The following is a 14,390-nucleotide window of genomic DNA, read 5'->3' as shown; positions in this document are numbered from 1 at the left end:
GGGGCATGATGAAGGGTTCGGTGTCTGGATTGTTCCGTCACTGTCCCTGCTGTTTGTGTTAATAGGTGACACGATGAAGCATACATAATTAACCAACATGTCATGTTACACAACTTCTCCCACTACATGTCTTTTTTTACAATTTGCGTCCATGTTTATTTCTCAATCACAGTACACTCGTCTATTCAGCTTGTGCAAGTTGATTTTTTAAAATGAAGGCTACATTAAAAACTGTCATTACTGGAAAAGTTTAACACATTTAGCAAATTTAAATGATTGCCTTTGATCATAGCATTTGTGCCAAACAAATTCAAGCTGTGCTAAAGCTCAGTTCTTGGCTCTGTATCCATCCCAACACTCCCACTGACTCATTCTGAGAAGGAACATTTCAAGACATTCCAGTCCTGTCTTTTTCTATTTTGAGCCACGTGTGCTGAACTGTAAGGAATTAAAAAATTCCCAAATATAAACTGTTCTCATGCATATATTTTGTCTGATTGAAAATGTATATCTTTCTGCATGTGCCAAAGAAATGTGTGAGTTTTTCAGTCGGGGAGACACAGAAAGATCTGAAGATCTTTTGCTGACAAGGCATCCATCCATATAACTTTTCCTGTTCAACGTCTGGGAGCCCCGATGACTGGGAGAGCAAACAAAAGGAAGTTCAAAGGGGGTGAGGAAAGCCTGCTCTGATCTCAGCCTGAGGAGGTAGTTCATTAACATTCCCACTGCAGGTCATCAAAGACTGTGTGTGTGTGTGTGGGTATGTGTGTATGGGGCAGTGTGCACTAAAATCATTGACACTTTATGTGCCCAGGAGAAATAACAGATTTTGAAATATACAAAAATAAATTCTCAATTTTAACAATAAAAACAATAATAACAATAGGTTATTTTATAAAGTGTCCTTCTGGGCATCATTCAATTTATTTCTCTCTCTTTTAATCATCTGGGTAGGCTGCAAACGGAGCCAAATGTGAAGGTTCATTTTTGCAAAGAAACTCTCATTTCACCACTCCGATGTAACCCAATTCTCCGGTTCAAATCTGTATGGAATAAATTGACACGGAATACAAATGAAGAGGTTCAGAAGACCAGAACTTGGCTTTTTTTAATGAGGACAAAACCCTATCAACACATCTAACCTGTTCTGCTTCATTTACTTTGCCTTGCTCTCCCTGCAGTCACTTGAGTTCTCTTTCCTTATGATTTAACTCTCTCTCTCTCTCTCTCGTTTCCCTCTTGGGCTTTAGTTTCTGCTGCTCTCCCCTCCTACATCTTCCAACATTTAAACCTTCACATTGCCAAGAGCGAACTCTGTTCCAGTACGGAAAGGTCATTTTAAATAAATAAAGAAACAAGGAGGTATCTAACCATCCCACACTCGCACACATGCTTTAAGAAGCTGTGTGCCAATTTTGTGTTTTTTCCAAAGATTCATTTGCCTGGAGGGCACCAGTGAGAGTTAAACAAGAGAAGCAGGACTTCAAACTCCACACCTACTCAATGGCTACGTTTGTGTTAGTCACGCAGCTCTTCTTGATATTTCCAATGTTCCCGAATCCTCAGCACTCCGGCTGTTGCTGTGGGGAGAGAACAGAACGCTTACATATTAACATCTCCTAAAAGCATAAGCCACAGCATTTCAGCTAAACAGCTGTGCATGTTTGGTTTTGGCGAGATAAAAAACACAATAGAGTGCACAAGCATAAACAATTTGAAAGACATTAATAGTACACAGCCATAAGACAATTAAAACAAATGCTGTCGCTATTTTGCATTTAAAACAATTATGTTAATGTTTTACGAACTAAAATATTTATTTAAATATGTTTTCCACATATTGGACCATTTCCCAACACAATCTGAAATATTGAATGGGTTTCAGATTTTCATTTTAAATAGCACATGTTATTATTATGAGTATATTTTTGTAAAGTCAATGTTGTCTTCCTTGATATGTATTTTGGATTGCATTCCACATTATTTCTAAACTCTGTTTTGTGTGTGATTTTTTTCAAAGTTCACCTGTGTAGTGTCTAGATATCACTAGACCCAGCCCTGCCCAGAATACTCAGGGAATGCAACGTGTTACATCATCTCAGGCAGATTTATCAGATCCTGGAACAGTGGAGGCTAGAGGACTCTCAAAGGGTGTTTTGTCTTTCCCAGGGCTTAGAACTCTCTGAACTCGCGGCTTACCCCATCCAGACGCGGGTATTTGTTTACAGCGGCCCAAATTTGGGACTTTTTATCACAAGCCGGGTGAGGCTTTGGAAAGAGGAAGTGCTATAGAGCCCGGCTTCTTATCTGCAGCTACGTACAAAAGCAAATCCCTCTGGTAGTCCACATCTCCTCTTTCAATTACTGTTTAAATGAATAAGCAAATGCATAAATACTTCAGTAATAGTATGGGGAACAGTTATGATCCCATTGGTAATGTTAAGAACACCACGATCTAGATCTCTTTAACATGTTCTATTGAGTTGGTCAATCAAATTGATTTCTTATATAATGGACTGATGCCGGATGAACCTTTAGATGCCGGATGAACCTTTAGATGCCTAAGAAAAAGAGAAGCATACACCTAAGTTTTGCTTCATAAGAGGGAGATGACATTATTCATTTTCCTGTTATTTTTTGGAAATGTTGTAAACATTGCACATCACTCACATGTCTAGTGAATAATATGTGTTCCTGTTAACAGTGCAAAGGTCATTGAAATCACTGCAACTTGCCTTGAAATAAAATGTCTGCCAAATTAATAAATATCAATGTAACATTTGAATCTTGTTAACTTACTTTTTCAAATACAAGCATGTTAATGCCAAAGAGTTATTTTTAAATACACAGCTTTCAAAGATCGTATCGTAGGCTACTTTATATGGAAGGATTATTATCTTAATATTAATATAGTATATGGCAAAATACTTACTAAAAGTGCAGTTTAGAGAAATATACTGAAATCAAAAAGTTTGTCAATGTTTAACGTGAAAACCGTCAGAAGTCCATCCACATTCTGTAGAAGCGCGACGCTCTGAGTCTGCCCCGGGAATGAATGGGTGCTGTGGAAGCTCCGCCCCATCCGGTTCTTCTGTCCAATGAAAACGCGCGATGCACCATGATGGGACGTCACGCACTCTGGCGTCGTGTCGGGATTGGAATGTAACAGCGTAACAATCGGAACAACTGAGCAATAGGTGAGCGGGCTCGCGGATCGAGAAACTCCGTTAATGTTATTTGTTAAGCAAACACCCCGTGAAACTCGCTCGTTGTCTTTGTGTTTCTTCAGAGGAAACCTCGCTTCCCACACCGGTGTCCCGATGAAGAGGAAATCCACTTCTCGCGTGTGTGAAGGTCCACGGAGAGCACGGGAATAAGAGAAATGCAGGGATTCGTGAGGTTACCGTGAACTGTCCTGTGTCCACTTGCACTTTACGTTAACGTTTCGGAGATACATGGAGTTAAGCTGTGGATCGGTTTAATATGGACGTCTAGTTATCGGATACAAACCTCAATCGCTGTATTAAATACCACTTTACGTTTTTCCAATGGGACTCGCTGCTCTTCAAAGACAAACTCTATGAGTCGGCGTCGCCGCAACTCTCCAGCGCGAGTCGGACCGTACGACGCATTTCTCCAATGTGTGTACCGTTTCAGTAAATCAGTGAGAGTAACAGTTACTGATTTTAGTAAATCTGTGAGTAAGCTTACCTGATTGTGTTTACAATGTAGCTTGTATCTTAACAGGTCGTAAAATGTTGCAGGTAGACAGACGAGGGAGAGCGAGGAAACCGGTGTAAAATCGCCCACATGCGTTGGATCGGACGCTTGCTGATCGGTGATCGGAATCTGAAGAAGAGGAAAGACGTGAGTTGTAAATCCTCGCAGGCTGGAAGATGGCGGAGCAGCACTATAGCTGGAGGAGGTGTTTGTGAGAGAAAAACTTCCCACCGCTTGAGATTTATTTCCAAACACCGCGATCTGGCCTTCAGGACACATGCAGGCCAAAAAACGATATCTTATCTCGCTCTTGACCGGCGCCTTTCTAGTTCTGCTCTTTTACTTTGGAGGAGGTGGTGTCCCGGCGGCCACGGGCTCCAGGAGCCGGCATGAGCGCAGCCGCAATGGATACAATCGTCCCGATCAACCGTGGCCACACTTCTCGGATCCCTTACAACACTTCAGCCCGGGCGATCTTTCCGACACGGAGGAATATAACGTTCACGTGTCGCCCCGTCAAAAGCGAGACGTCAACTCGAGCGTTTACAAGGGCAAGAGGTGTCGCATGCAGTCATGTTTTGATTTCTCTCTCTGTCAGAGACACGGGTTCAAAGTGTACGTGTACCCACAGCAGAAAGGCGAGAAGATCTCGGAAAGTTATCAGAACATTTTATCCACAATCGAGGGCTCGACGTTTTACACATCGGACCCTAGTCAAGCGTGTCTGTTTATCCTAAGCCTGGACACCCTTGACCGAGACCAGTTGTCTCCACAATATGTGCACAATCTCAAAACCAAGGTGCAGAGCTTGCCCCTGTGGAACAATGGTAGAAATCACCTCATATTTAATTTGTATTCAGGCACATGGCCCGACTACACGGAAGACTTGGGCTTTGACATCGGCCAAGCCATGCTGGCCAAAGCGAGCATCAGCACGGAGAACTTCAGACCCAATTTTGATGTCTCCATCCCGCTGTTCTCCAAGGATCACCCGAGGACCGGTGGGGAGAGGGGCTTCTTAAAATACAACACCATTCCACCTTTTAGAAAATATATGCTGGTTTTTAAAGGGAAACGCTATCTGACCGGTATCGGTTCGGACACGAGGAATGCCTTACATCATGTTCATAACGCGGAGGATGTAGTTCTTCTCACCACCTGCAAACATGGCAAAGACTGGCAGAAACACAAGGACGCACGATGTGATAAGGACAACGCCGAGTATGACAAGTAAGTTTTGACTAAAGTGTTTGCTTTTGTTGGTTTTAATGCACACTTCATGTTTAATAATTAGTAACCTCCATACACCAGTAGCTGTTGTTGCTACAGCATTAAATCTTGTCTTCCAACTAAAGATTAAAAAGATTCAGAAAGCCTCCCACACACTCTGAAGTGTAAAGCATTTATTTAATTACAGGTTTACTTTAGTAATTGGTAGTTTGGTAAAATAGTTACCAGGGTAATCGTTTGTATGGGAAAGTTGTATTTGAGTACCACTGACATTTATATTTTGTTTATATTACAGCCCACATAAAATACTACATTTACTCTAGTAAACTGTAGTAGTAGGTTATAGTAATTATACTACAGTATAGAATAGTACACTATACTGTTTATTATAGTAAGGTTCAAAAATTGTAACTACTTCACGGTCGACTATTGCATCTAGAAATTTTACTTGTTTACTGTAGTAAATGCTGCAGTATTTTTTTCATGTGGTGGTGTAGGTCTACCTTTTTGAAAATTAGCCATTGTTTCACTTAAAACTTGTAGTAAAGCCATAGTAAACCCAAATTTACCATTGTCTCACTACAAGAACCATAGATGATGTTATTATTAGTAAAATTATTGTAATACAAATTTTTATATATTTGCTTATAAACTGTGGTTAACATACTTTAACCATAGTTAAACCATGTTATGGTTCATAAGAGTAATTCATACTGCAGTGCATACACTACTTCAGTGGTTCTCAAACTTTTTCAGCGTGCGGGCCCCCTTGTGTACAGTGCATTTCTTCGCGGCCCCCCAAAGAAAATTTATGATAAATTTGTTCTAAAATGTAACATTTTAATATACATAATACATTTTACATATAAAATTATTCAAAGTAGTGCTGTTGGTTAGTAGCCTTATATATATTTTTTTGGTTTAATTACACAGAATTCATAATAAATTCATGTATTTTATAAAATGACATAAAACAGTTTGAGAACCACTGCACTACGTGATGTTATTTTGTGAAGTCGCTTGTAATACTCATTACATTGCTGTTAATCTAATTCATTTTATACTGCAGTGCAAACCACTTGAAGTATGTTTTCCAAATTTTGTCAGGCCATCCAGTTTATGAAGCAGTGTGCCATTTTTACATGAGCTGTTTTAGTGAGTTGTGTCATGTTGAATATTTTATTTATTTTTGGTGCTTCATGTGTCGTGGAGAGCATCATTGAGCCCCAGGTGGATATTTTTACACAGGATTTTGAAATGCTTTATTGCTTTAAAGAGCTATTGACATGACAGGCCCAGGTCCTGGGTGCAGTAGTGGGCTGTAATCTTTTCTCTTTTTTCACAACTTAATCAGATTTCACGATGGGAATTTTGCCTAAGTCTCAAATTATATAGCAACCCAGTCTTGGTATGTTCGGGCATGTTTCATACTGTTGAAATATAGCACCTTTCTGAGCAGAGAGAGTAGGGCGATGACCTCGTGTAATTAGAAAGCTAACCCGCTGTCAATAAACTATAATTGCAATTTTTTTTTAAAGTAGATCTCCCACAATAGTTTGCAATCCAGCCATTGTGATTTCTCAGTGTGTTAGTTATTCAATAATCCAGATCTAACTTCCCCTAACCTGTTATGCTTTATAAAAGTGACCCCTGAAAGATGACCCCTGAATCACGATCCGCTCGAATTTGTGGGTAATTTACATTGTGGGAGAAATTACCTGGCGGGTATCACTTCAATGCAGCCTGAGTGCTCATTATAGGCATTTCAGACTTAACGCCAACAGGAGGTTGTAAAACACTGGTTGGTTACGGCACTAATGTCCATTGGTATGGAGATATTTTTGGCACCGTGTTATTCCCTTCCATGATGCCACAAAGGTGCTTTTTAGCAAGATGTTGTGCTGTTAATTGGGGAGTAAGTCTGTGTGTGTATGAGGCAGAACAGCTGTTCGGGACATGAGCGAGCCGAGTCATGCAAAAATGCTCCAGCTAATGGGGGTCTGCTAAATTTGTGTTTTTTTGGGTATGGTTGGACAAAATAATTGAAAGTTGAATTCACTGCTTCACAAAATGAGAGGTTTTTCTAGGAGAAACATTGCGAGAAATCACAAATTACTAGGTTTGTGTCTTTATATTCACTTCCAATTACCCAGAGGGATTTGAACTTTTTATGGTTTTACCTTTTCAGACTGGATGATTATACAGATTTTAAAATCACTTGCATCTGAATGCCTTAGGTCACCGGTGGTCCGACGAAGAGCTTGCCAGGTTTGAGACTTGGCCCTACGAATGAAATGCCTTTATGCCAAGGTTTGGAATTTACCAAGCTGGAATAACTCGGCAGTGCCAAGCATTATTAAACAATAGATTCATTCAGTACCGTGTCACAAAGCACAGTGCTGGTCACTGCCCCAGCTGGAAGAGCAGAGGAAATCCAATCTGGCTCAGTGTGATTTGTGAAAGTTGTCACATTGAACTGATATCATACAGATGAAGGGAATGATTTCAATAGACATTCAGTCGGGTAGGAAATCCCTTTGCTCTGTCATTGTCTTGGAATTCTGGGATTCTGTTGGTCATATTAGTTGTTAAAATCTTGTTTCCTGGAAAATGAGTCACTGTACAGAAAAAGAAGGGTAATATTTGCAAAGTCAACAGGTTCTGTATTAAGTTTTCAGGCTTTTGATAACTAGATATTTCAGATTTTATTAACTTCGTCTCATGGTTCCTGCTTACTAGGCCGTTCAAGGGCACAACATGGACAGAATTTAACTTTAATCTCTTTCTCATGTTGACAGACTTTTTAATGATTCACAGAACATAGAAAACTAATTAAAAGAGAAAGGAGGAATAATATACAAACCATCTGGCCAAATTGTGCATGACATAAGTTACTCCGTATTAACTTGATTGTTTATAGAACTGCTCTGTAAAAGTAACAAGTCTTGTCGTTGTGCTAAACATCAACACTGTTGTGATTACGGCTCGTTCGATGATAAGTAGGGTGAAAGTTGAAGTAACGTTTGCATGGAAGGATTGGTGTTAACACCAGTTTAATTTGTATAATTTGAGCCACTCCTGTCATCTGCGATTAATCTGTCCCACTGTTTCTGTTATGTGTTTCTGTTATCACATTAATAAATCATGAATTTTTCATGGTCTCACCTCACTCAGATAAAGTAGTGGCCTGTGCATGTGTGACAAATGCTAATGTGAGGGTAATTAGCCCAAATAGAGTTCTGCTTAATTACTGTTAGTTGATTATATATTTCTGTGCATAATGTATTTGGGCTGCCTTTATCTGATCATAGCATTTACCTTTTTAATAGCATGTTAAAAAAGAGGAGGAAATTTGTGTATGATGTTCAATTTTATGTAGATGCTCTTTAAATGTTTCAGGGTTTCCCACATAAAATTTGTGAGTTAAGGTGGTAGGGTTGGGCGGGGCTGGGGCGTGGCAGTCAAAGGGGGTTTGGGGGCTTACGCATCATGATGAAAATTAAAATATTTTTATTTAAAACACTTCATTTTGAAGAAACTATGACAGAAAATGAACACGTACTAGATTATTAATTTATTACATTTTTTTGAAAGATACCTCTAACAGGAATAGCTGCATGATGAAGTGAAACTAAAGGGTTAATAAACACAAACTAAAGCAGATGTTGTAGAATGTCTGGCAAACGATGATAGATAGCGCAAAAATGGTAAAAACTGATTATTTCCCACTATTAATTACATTATCTTAAATTTTTTTTTTTTTGGAAGACCTAGTTAAGGCGGTAGGATTTCCCATCTTAGGCGGGCCGCCTGAACTGCAAAGTGCTGGGTTTTAGCTGTACTTAAATAACTTAAACTATTGAAGGAAAGTTTTTTTCTTTGCATTTATGAAAAATTTCATGATAGTGTTTGACGATATGCCCCATTGTGAGATCGTTCTATCGTCAGCTTGTGAGATTGCAGATACATGATCGTATTGGGGGGCGGGGCAATAGTTTACTCATTTATTTATTAATTAATTTTTTACTCATTTATGACAAAGGCACTTGATTGGTGGACAAAAAGCTGATTTACTCTTAAGGGCAATACTGTCATGACTGCAAACTTCTTAAAACTGTTGCCATGCATCCGAGCGCATCATTAAAGCCAAGGCACTCTGAAATTTCCTGCGTACCAGGGAGCGGGAACAACACACTCGCTGGTTTTAAACCTCTCTAGTGCGTTGAAATGTCAAAGGTGCACATATTACAAGCTCATGTGTAAGGAAGAGTCAGAATCATGCACATTACAAGTTCAGGTGCTAGAAGGAGTTCATGCCATGCACGTTCAGGTCCAAGCTATAGTCCAAGACCCACAAGTCCAGATGAAAGAATCTGTGTACATAACAAGCTCTCAAAGCCTCTCAAGCTAGGAAAAGCATGCAATGTGCATGTTAATGAGAAACTATGATGATGATTGTAATAATATCTATTGCCAACTATCGTCATGAAAGCCAACTATCGGCCATATGTCTGACTATTGCCGATAGTATCGTCTATCTGCACAACACGCAACACTCAAAAAGATCAGTGCTGCTTACACACATACGCAAAGACAACTAAATAAACACTGCATGCATGCGCACACGCATTCTTTCACAAAGTGAAAATATTTAAGATAGAGAAAGCATTAAGCAGTTTTGTTTTGACAGATGATGAAGTAGGTTTATTTCTACAAGTGACCCTGGACCCTGTTCCATTTTTTTGTCTTTTACACAGAGACGACAAGGCATTATGATCAAATCAAATGTTCACTTTGAAACCTTTCTCAAGTAGGAAGCCAACATTTACATACAGGAAATATGAAAACAATATGCAAAAAGGCATAATTTCCCCCGCAAGGGCTGTCAATGAGTTCTGCAAGTGTATGAATTAATAAGTGGTATGTAGAGTAAGAAAAGCATCTTTCATTTCTCTGCCATCCCCCTGCCAAAAGCACAGCGGGTGGCAAGTAGCCAATCACGTCCTTAAAAAGGAATTTCCAGAGCTGTGCTTTGATTGGTTCACGTTTGAGCGGAATTCCTGAATAGGTGACATTTTGAGGTACATATTTATGTTTTACTTTTTTAATGGATGAGAAGTGCTCTGAAAGAATGCTAGACTTCTGACTGACTCTGTATTTTATAGGTAAAGCTATGAGTAAGGCATTAAAGTGATGGTCAAATATTAATGTACAAAAAGCAGCTCTACATAGCCAGGCCAGTAGCAACATTTTAACTTGCCATGCCTGTGCTTATTGGCTTGTTACATCTGAAACAGTTTTTAAAGGGTTTTTTATTAAATGAGTAAATTTGTACACCTTTCTGACCGTAATAAAGTCATGAACAATATTGAAGTAGTGATTTGTGTTAGCCAGATAGCATGAATTTGTAGAATATTCAATTTTTTAAGTCTGTAAGTGAAACATATGTGCATAAACAATGACCATAATATATAGTGACAACATATAATTTGCCCAATAACGTAAGTAACAGTTCTGTCAACTGGGTTGAACTCTCACTTTGGCCCCAGGCCACAATGCCCATATTATTAAGCTTGCCAGCCATTCCACTTGCATAGGACCATTGATTATAAACTTGAAACATTTTGGTAGCTTTATAGCAGAAATTGTAACTTTGGGTGGCATGTACCCTAGTGGTGGGAGATGGGCCCTGAGGGTGCCGGGCTCTCTGGTGACCATTAGCCCATGAGTATTAGCCACGGACTTGTAATCCAGCTCCCAGGAGGAAGTCTTCTGCTAGTGCTGTGGTTTTCACTGTCTGAACATAAACCTCACAACCTAACACTCGAGTTTGCATGCTAATTAAGTGCTAAAAGAAGCAACCCAAGATCCAGCTTCACACTCATCTCAGATTGTAAGAAAATACACTAATCAACATTCGAAGTGGATCATAACCTTGAATAAAAGTTTATATAAAACCAATCCCTAATACCCATTTTTGTCTTAGGACAACTTTGATAAACCTTTTTGATCCACTTCAAATGTTAGCTATATTTCCAGATTTGTGTGGCAATGTGACACATGGTAGTGCTGTAAAGTTAATAACAATATGGATGGGATAGGTAATCAAATGTTATACATTCTTACTAAAAAATCAGAGTTGTATAATATTTATGACCCATATATCAAGATCCAGATATATTACACAGTATGACCCAGTTGTATTATACAGTATCGCCAGGGTTGTGGTATTAAAAAACAGTTTTAGTAGTTGCCTGTAGATGCATTTACGCTGTTTAATTTCCTTTATTGCAGACTTTTAGCCCTGAATGGACCATACAAGAGACGATACAAGAAATTATATTAATGCACTTTAGGATGTGGTGTAAATAAAGCTTGTTCGTTCTCTGGTGAGAGTACTTGTCTGGTAAAAGGATAATTTTAGATACGAGCAAGAAGCCTGTGATTCAGTCTTATTATCCTGGAGACGGTTGTGCTTTCATGGGCATAAGTGTAAATCAGAGCAAGATGTGCATAAACCAAATGTTTTCGTGTGTAGCCAGTATCACTTGTACTTGATGAATTGGGTTGGTGGCAGAGGCTATAGACGACAAGATTGGCCCACTTTTGCCCTGGGCCATCAGTGACCCCCGTCCACTCCCTGTAGGTGTTTTTTTACAGCTTCAGTGTAATTCACAAGGCTTGCCGCATTTTATTAGAGCTTTATCATGAACTCTGTCTCGGACACACCAAGCGTCTGCCCTGTTGACTTGCTGAAACAAAGCTCTTACTATTCACCCTCTTCATTACTTTGAGAATAGAAAACAAACATTTTTCATTGATAGTCAGACCCGTCAAAAAGGAATTTGAAAGGGGGTTGCTTTAAAAAAGCAGTACATCTCCGAAGAATTTGTGTGATGCGTGCGAGTTTACTGGTAGACGGATAGGACAGTGGGGGGCCTGCTACAAAAAGAGTGTTTTGTTTAAATGCTAGCTGATCTAATGGCTCGCGCCCAAGCCGTTTTATGGCTTGATTTGACTACCTCTCCAGTGAAATGGCTCTCTCGCCCTCGGGCGCTGAGGGGCTCCTTTGTGCGAAAGTTTGCTCAGATTCTTTCGTAGCCTGTGCCTTGTTGACACCACGGGCCCTTCTCATCCCCCACAGGAACCTCACAACCCCCCTTCCTTACCCCTACCCCCCTTTATACTTCCAATGTTTTTCCCCTCAGAACTGTGATTCACAACAGTGCAACAGGCCTGATTTCTGCCATAGCTTTTGAAACTTGGAAGGCATCAAACAAAGGGCACACAGAAACGTTGCCGACTCTTGTGTGATTGCTTGACACTTCATGGTTCACTGGCTGAGCCGTCACTGTGTTGTTAAAATTGGGGAGGGGGCTGTGTAGACGGCTTCTGAGAATTTTGTGAAATGTTGGAGAACTCCAACTTGGATTGACTTTTTAATAGATTTACTAAGCAACACTAATACTATAACAATTCCACGGTATAAAATTTTGGCGGGTCCCCTACTGTTTATGATACAGATTTAAATAATGCAGTTTATTAAGAAGAGGTGTGCTGCTGGTTTTCTAAGCCATTAGATGTGTAATCTTTTCATGGCAGATAATTAAATGAGCTACAAATCTGTTAGACTCGCATCGAGAGAAAATATCATGTGTGAGGTGCAATTTTGATGAGCATTGTGGCAATGAGTTTTAATGGCAAACTCCACTCGCATTTTCTTTACAGTAACAGTTAACAGATTTTATGATGCAATTTGTATTCCTTTACAGTAGTAGTTAAACTGTCTCTTCAGATAAGACTTGTATTAATATTTATGGAGAATCTCTGATAGTAAAACTTTGATCTCCCCAGTTACTACAGTCCGCTGTTAATACCATCACTGTTCAAAAATGAGTTTTGAAGTGTGAAATTGGTTTTCACACAAACAACACTGTCAGATCAACACTTGTTGTGACAGTGCTTGTAACCATTAATGATAAAGATTTTTCATGGCCAGCAAATAATACAAAGCCAAAAGTAGCAAAAGTTAAAATGTGAATATATTAGGGCTGGGCATATCGGTATGGTCCGATAACACACTTTCTTTGCAATCGAAGCTCTGTCAGAAATGTTGACGTCAGGTCAGACGTAAGCTATCCTGCTAGCTCTGTTTTAATTGTTAGGTTGTTAGTAACATCTCACATGAGGCTTGACTTGCATGTAAACATGTATTCCATGCTTCCGTTTGGCGAAATCAGAGAAACAGGAAGTGTCTAATATCTAAGGCAAAAAATGTCTGATTGTGATGACACGCTGTGTGTATGTTTGGCCAAGGATTCCCATCGTACCGATGTGCCTATGGTGAGTCTCAGACATAGCGCCACCAAAAGGCACTAGGAAGTGTATCAGTCACAAAGGTGGATTTTTTGACAGTTGCATGTGGTAAACTTTTGAATACTCCTCCTAGGATATTCATGCGATTTGAGACCCGACTTGGCCAAGAAGATGCAGAGACATTTGAGATTCTAAATTGTGATCAGATTTTTTATATTTCAAACGCTGTTGCCATGGCATCGTGTCAATGTTTACTTTTATTTCAGGCGTATTTAGGTCGTGAAATCTTAGCCTGCTTAAATTAACTTAAAATTTGTCACATACATCAGAGTTGTCGGCTGTTAAGTGTGGACAAAAAGGTTAGACAAAGGTGTGTCTCTTAAGTGGCTCACTAGCGCCCTCATTCGTTTAAAATGTGGGGTTTCTTTTATCTACAGTCTTCAAATGGGTCAGTAACAATAGTCCACTGATATTTACCCACTTGATGCACTTGGCCACCATGCATCGTTTTCTTGGAGGCACCGTATAGCTATTAAAAACGTGCGAGGGCCCGTCATTGCTGCTTGCAGCTATATTTATCCATTATTTCTGTCTCCAGAAACCACTTGTGTACATTTTTGTTTATGATAAGACTATAAAGGAGCAACGATACAAAGGCACATTAAAGATGTGATTAAAAATTAGGGTTATTCCATAAAATGTATATTTCTGAAATGTTCCTAAAATACACTTAGCATGCTAATGTAAAACATTAGCATTTTGTTATTGAGAGAGTAATTTTGAACTTGTTTTCTCTGCAGTATTTAAGATCGAATAACACTGTATCTTTTTGTTATATGGACCATGCTTTCCCCATTTCAATTTTTAGTAAATAAATGCAAATAAAGCAATATTTTTTATTAGGAACTTGGCAGAAATGTTGTCGTGGTTGGCAGAATGAAACAAAAAAATTATTCTTCTACTTATTCACATACCTAAAAATAGTAAAATGGTAAGTAGTAGAAAATCTGAAAATAATCTTAAAGTGGTATCTTAGGGGCTTCTTACACCTGGTCACTTCATGCGTTTTTTCTAGCTATCTGATCCGATAGCTATCTGATCAAAAAGGACCAGGTGTAAAT

At 39.2% G+C, this 14,390-nt stretch overlaps 1 protein-coding gene and 1 long non-coding RNA gene across 4 annotated transcripts in view; one reads left to right on the top strand and one right to left on the bottom strand.

Moving 5' to 3' along the window:
- Positions 1 to 1,081: 1,081 nt before the first annotated feature.
- On the bottom strand, positions 1,082 to 3,075 carry LOC129454425 (uncharacterized). Its single transcript, XR_008647892.2, has 3 exons — positions 2,936 to 3,075; positions 2,029 to 2,367; positions 1,082 to 1,583 (listed from the first exon to the last, which is right to left on the bottom strand). It is a non-coding gene; the product is annotated as an uncharacterized lncRNA (long non-coding RNA).
- ext1b (exostosin glycosyltransferase 1b) overlaps positions 3,070 to 14,390 on the top strand; it is a 93,684-nt gene continuing 82,363 nt past the window's right edge. The window contains exons 1-3 of one of the 3 annotated variants that reach the window (XM_073858349.1): positions 3,070 to 3,200; positions 3,293 to 3,644; positions 3,751 to 4,953. In XM_073858349.1, the coding sequence (XP_073714450.1) occupies positions 4,001 to 4,953 (953 nt within the window). In that variant the 5' untranslated portion in view covers positions 3,070 to 3,200; positions 3,293 to 3,644; positions 3,751 to 4,000. Of the gene's footprint in view, positions 3,645 to 3,750; positions 4,954 to 14,390 lie in introns of all 3 variants that reach the window. The other 2 variants (XM_073858350.1, XM_073858348.1) reach the window with 2 other exon arrangements.

The sequence above is a fragment of the Misgurnus anguillicaudatus genome, chromosome 20 (assembly GCF_027580225.2).
Source record: "Misgurnus anguillicaudatus chromosome 20, ASM2758022v2, whole genome shotgun sequence".
Lineage (NCBI taxonomy): Eukaryota > Metazoa > Chordata > Actinopteri > Cypriniformes > Cobitidae > Misgurnus > Misgurnus anguillicaudatus.
Note: the sequence above shows the minus strand (reverse complement) of the source record. Positions and strands in the feature narration are given on the sequence as shown.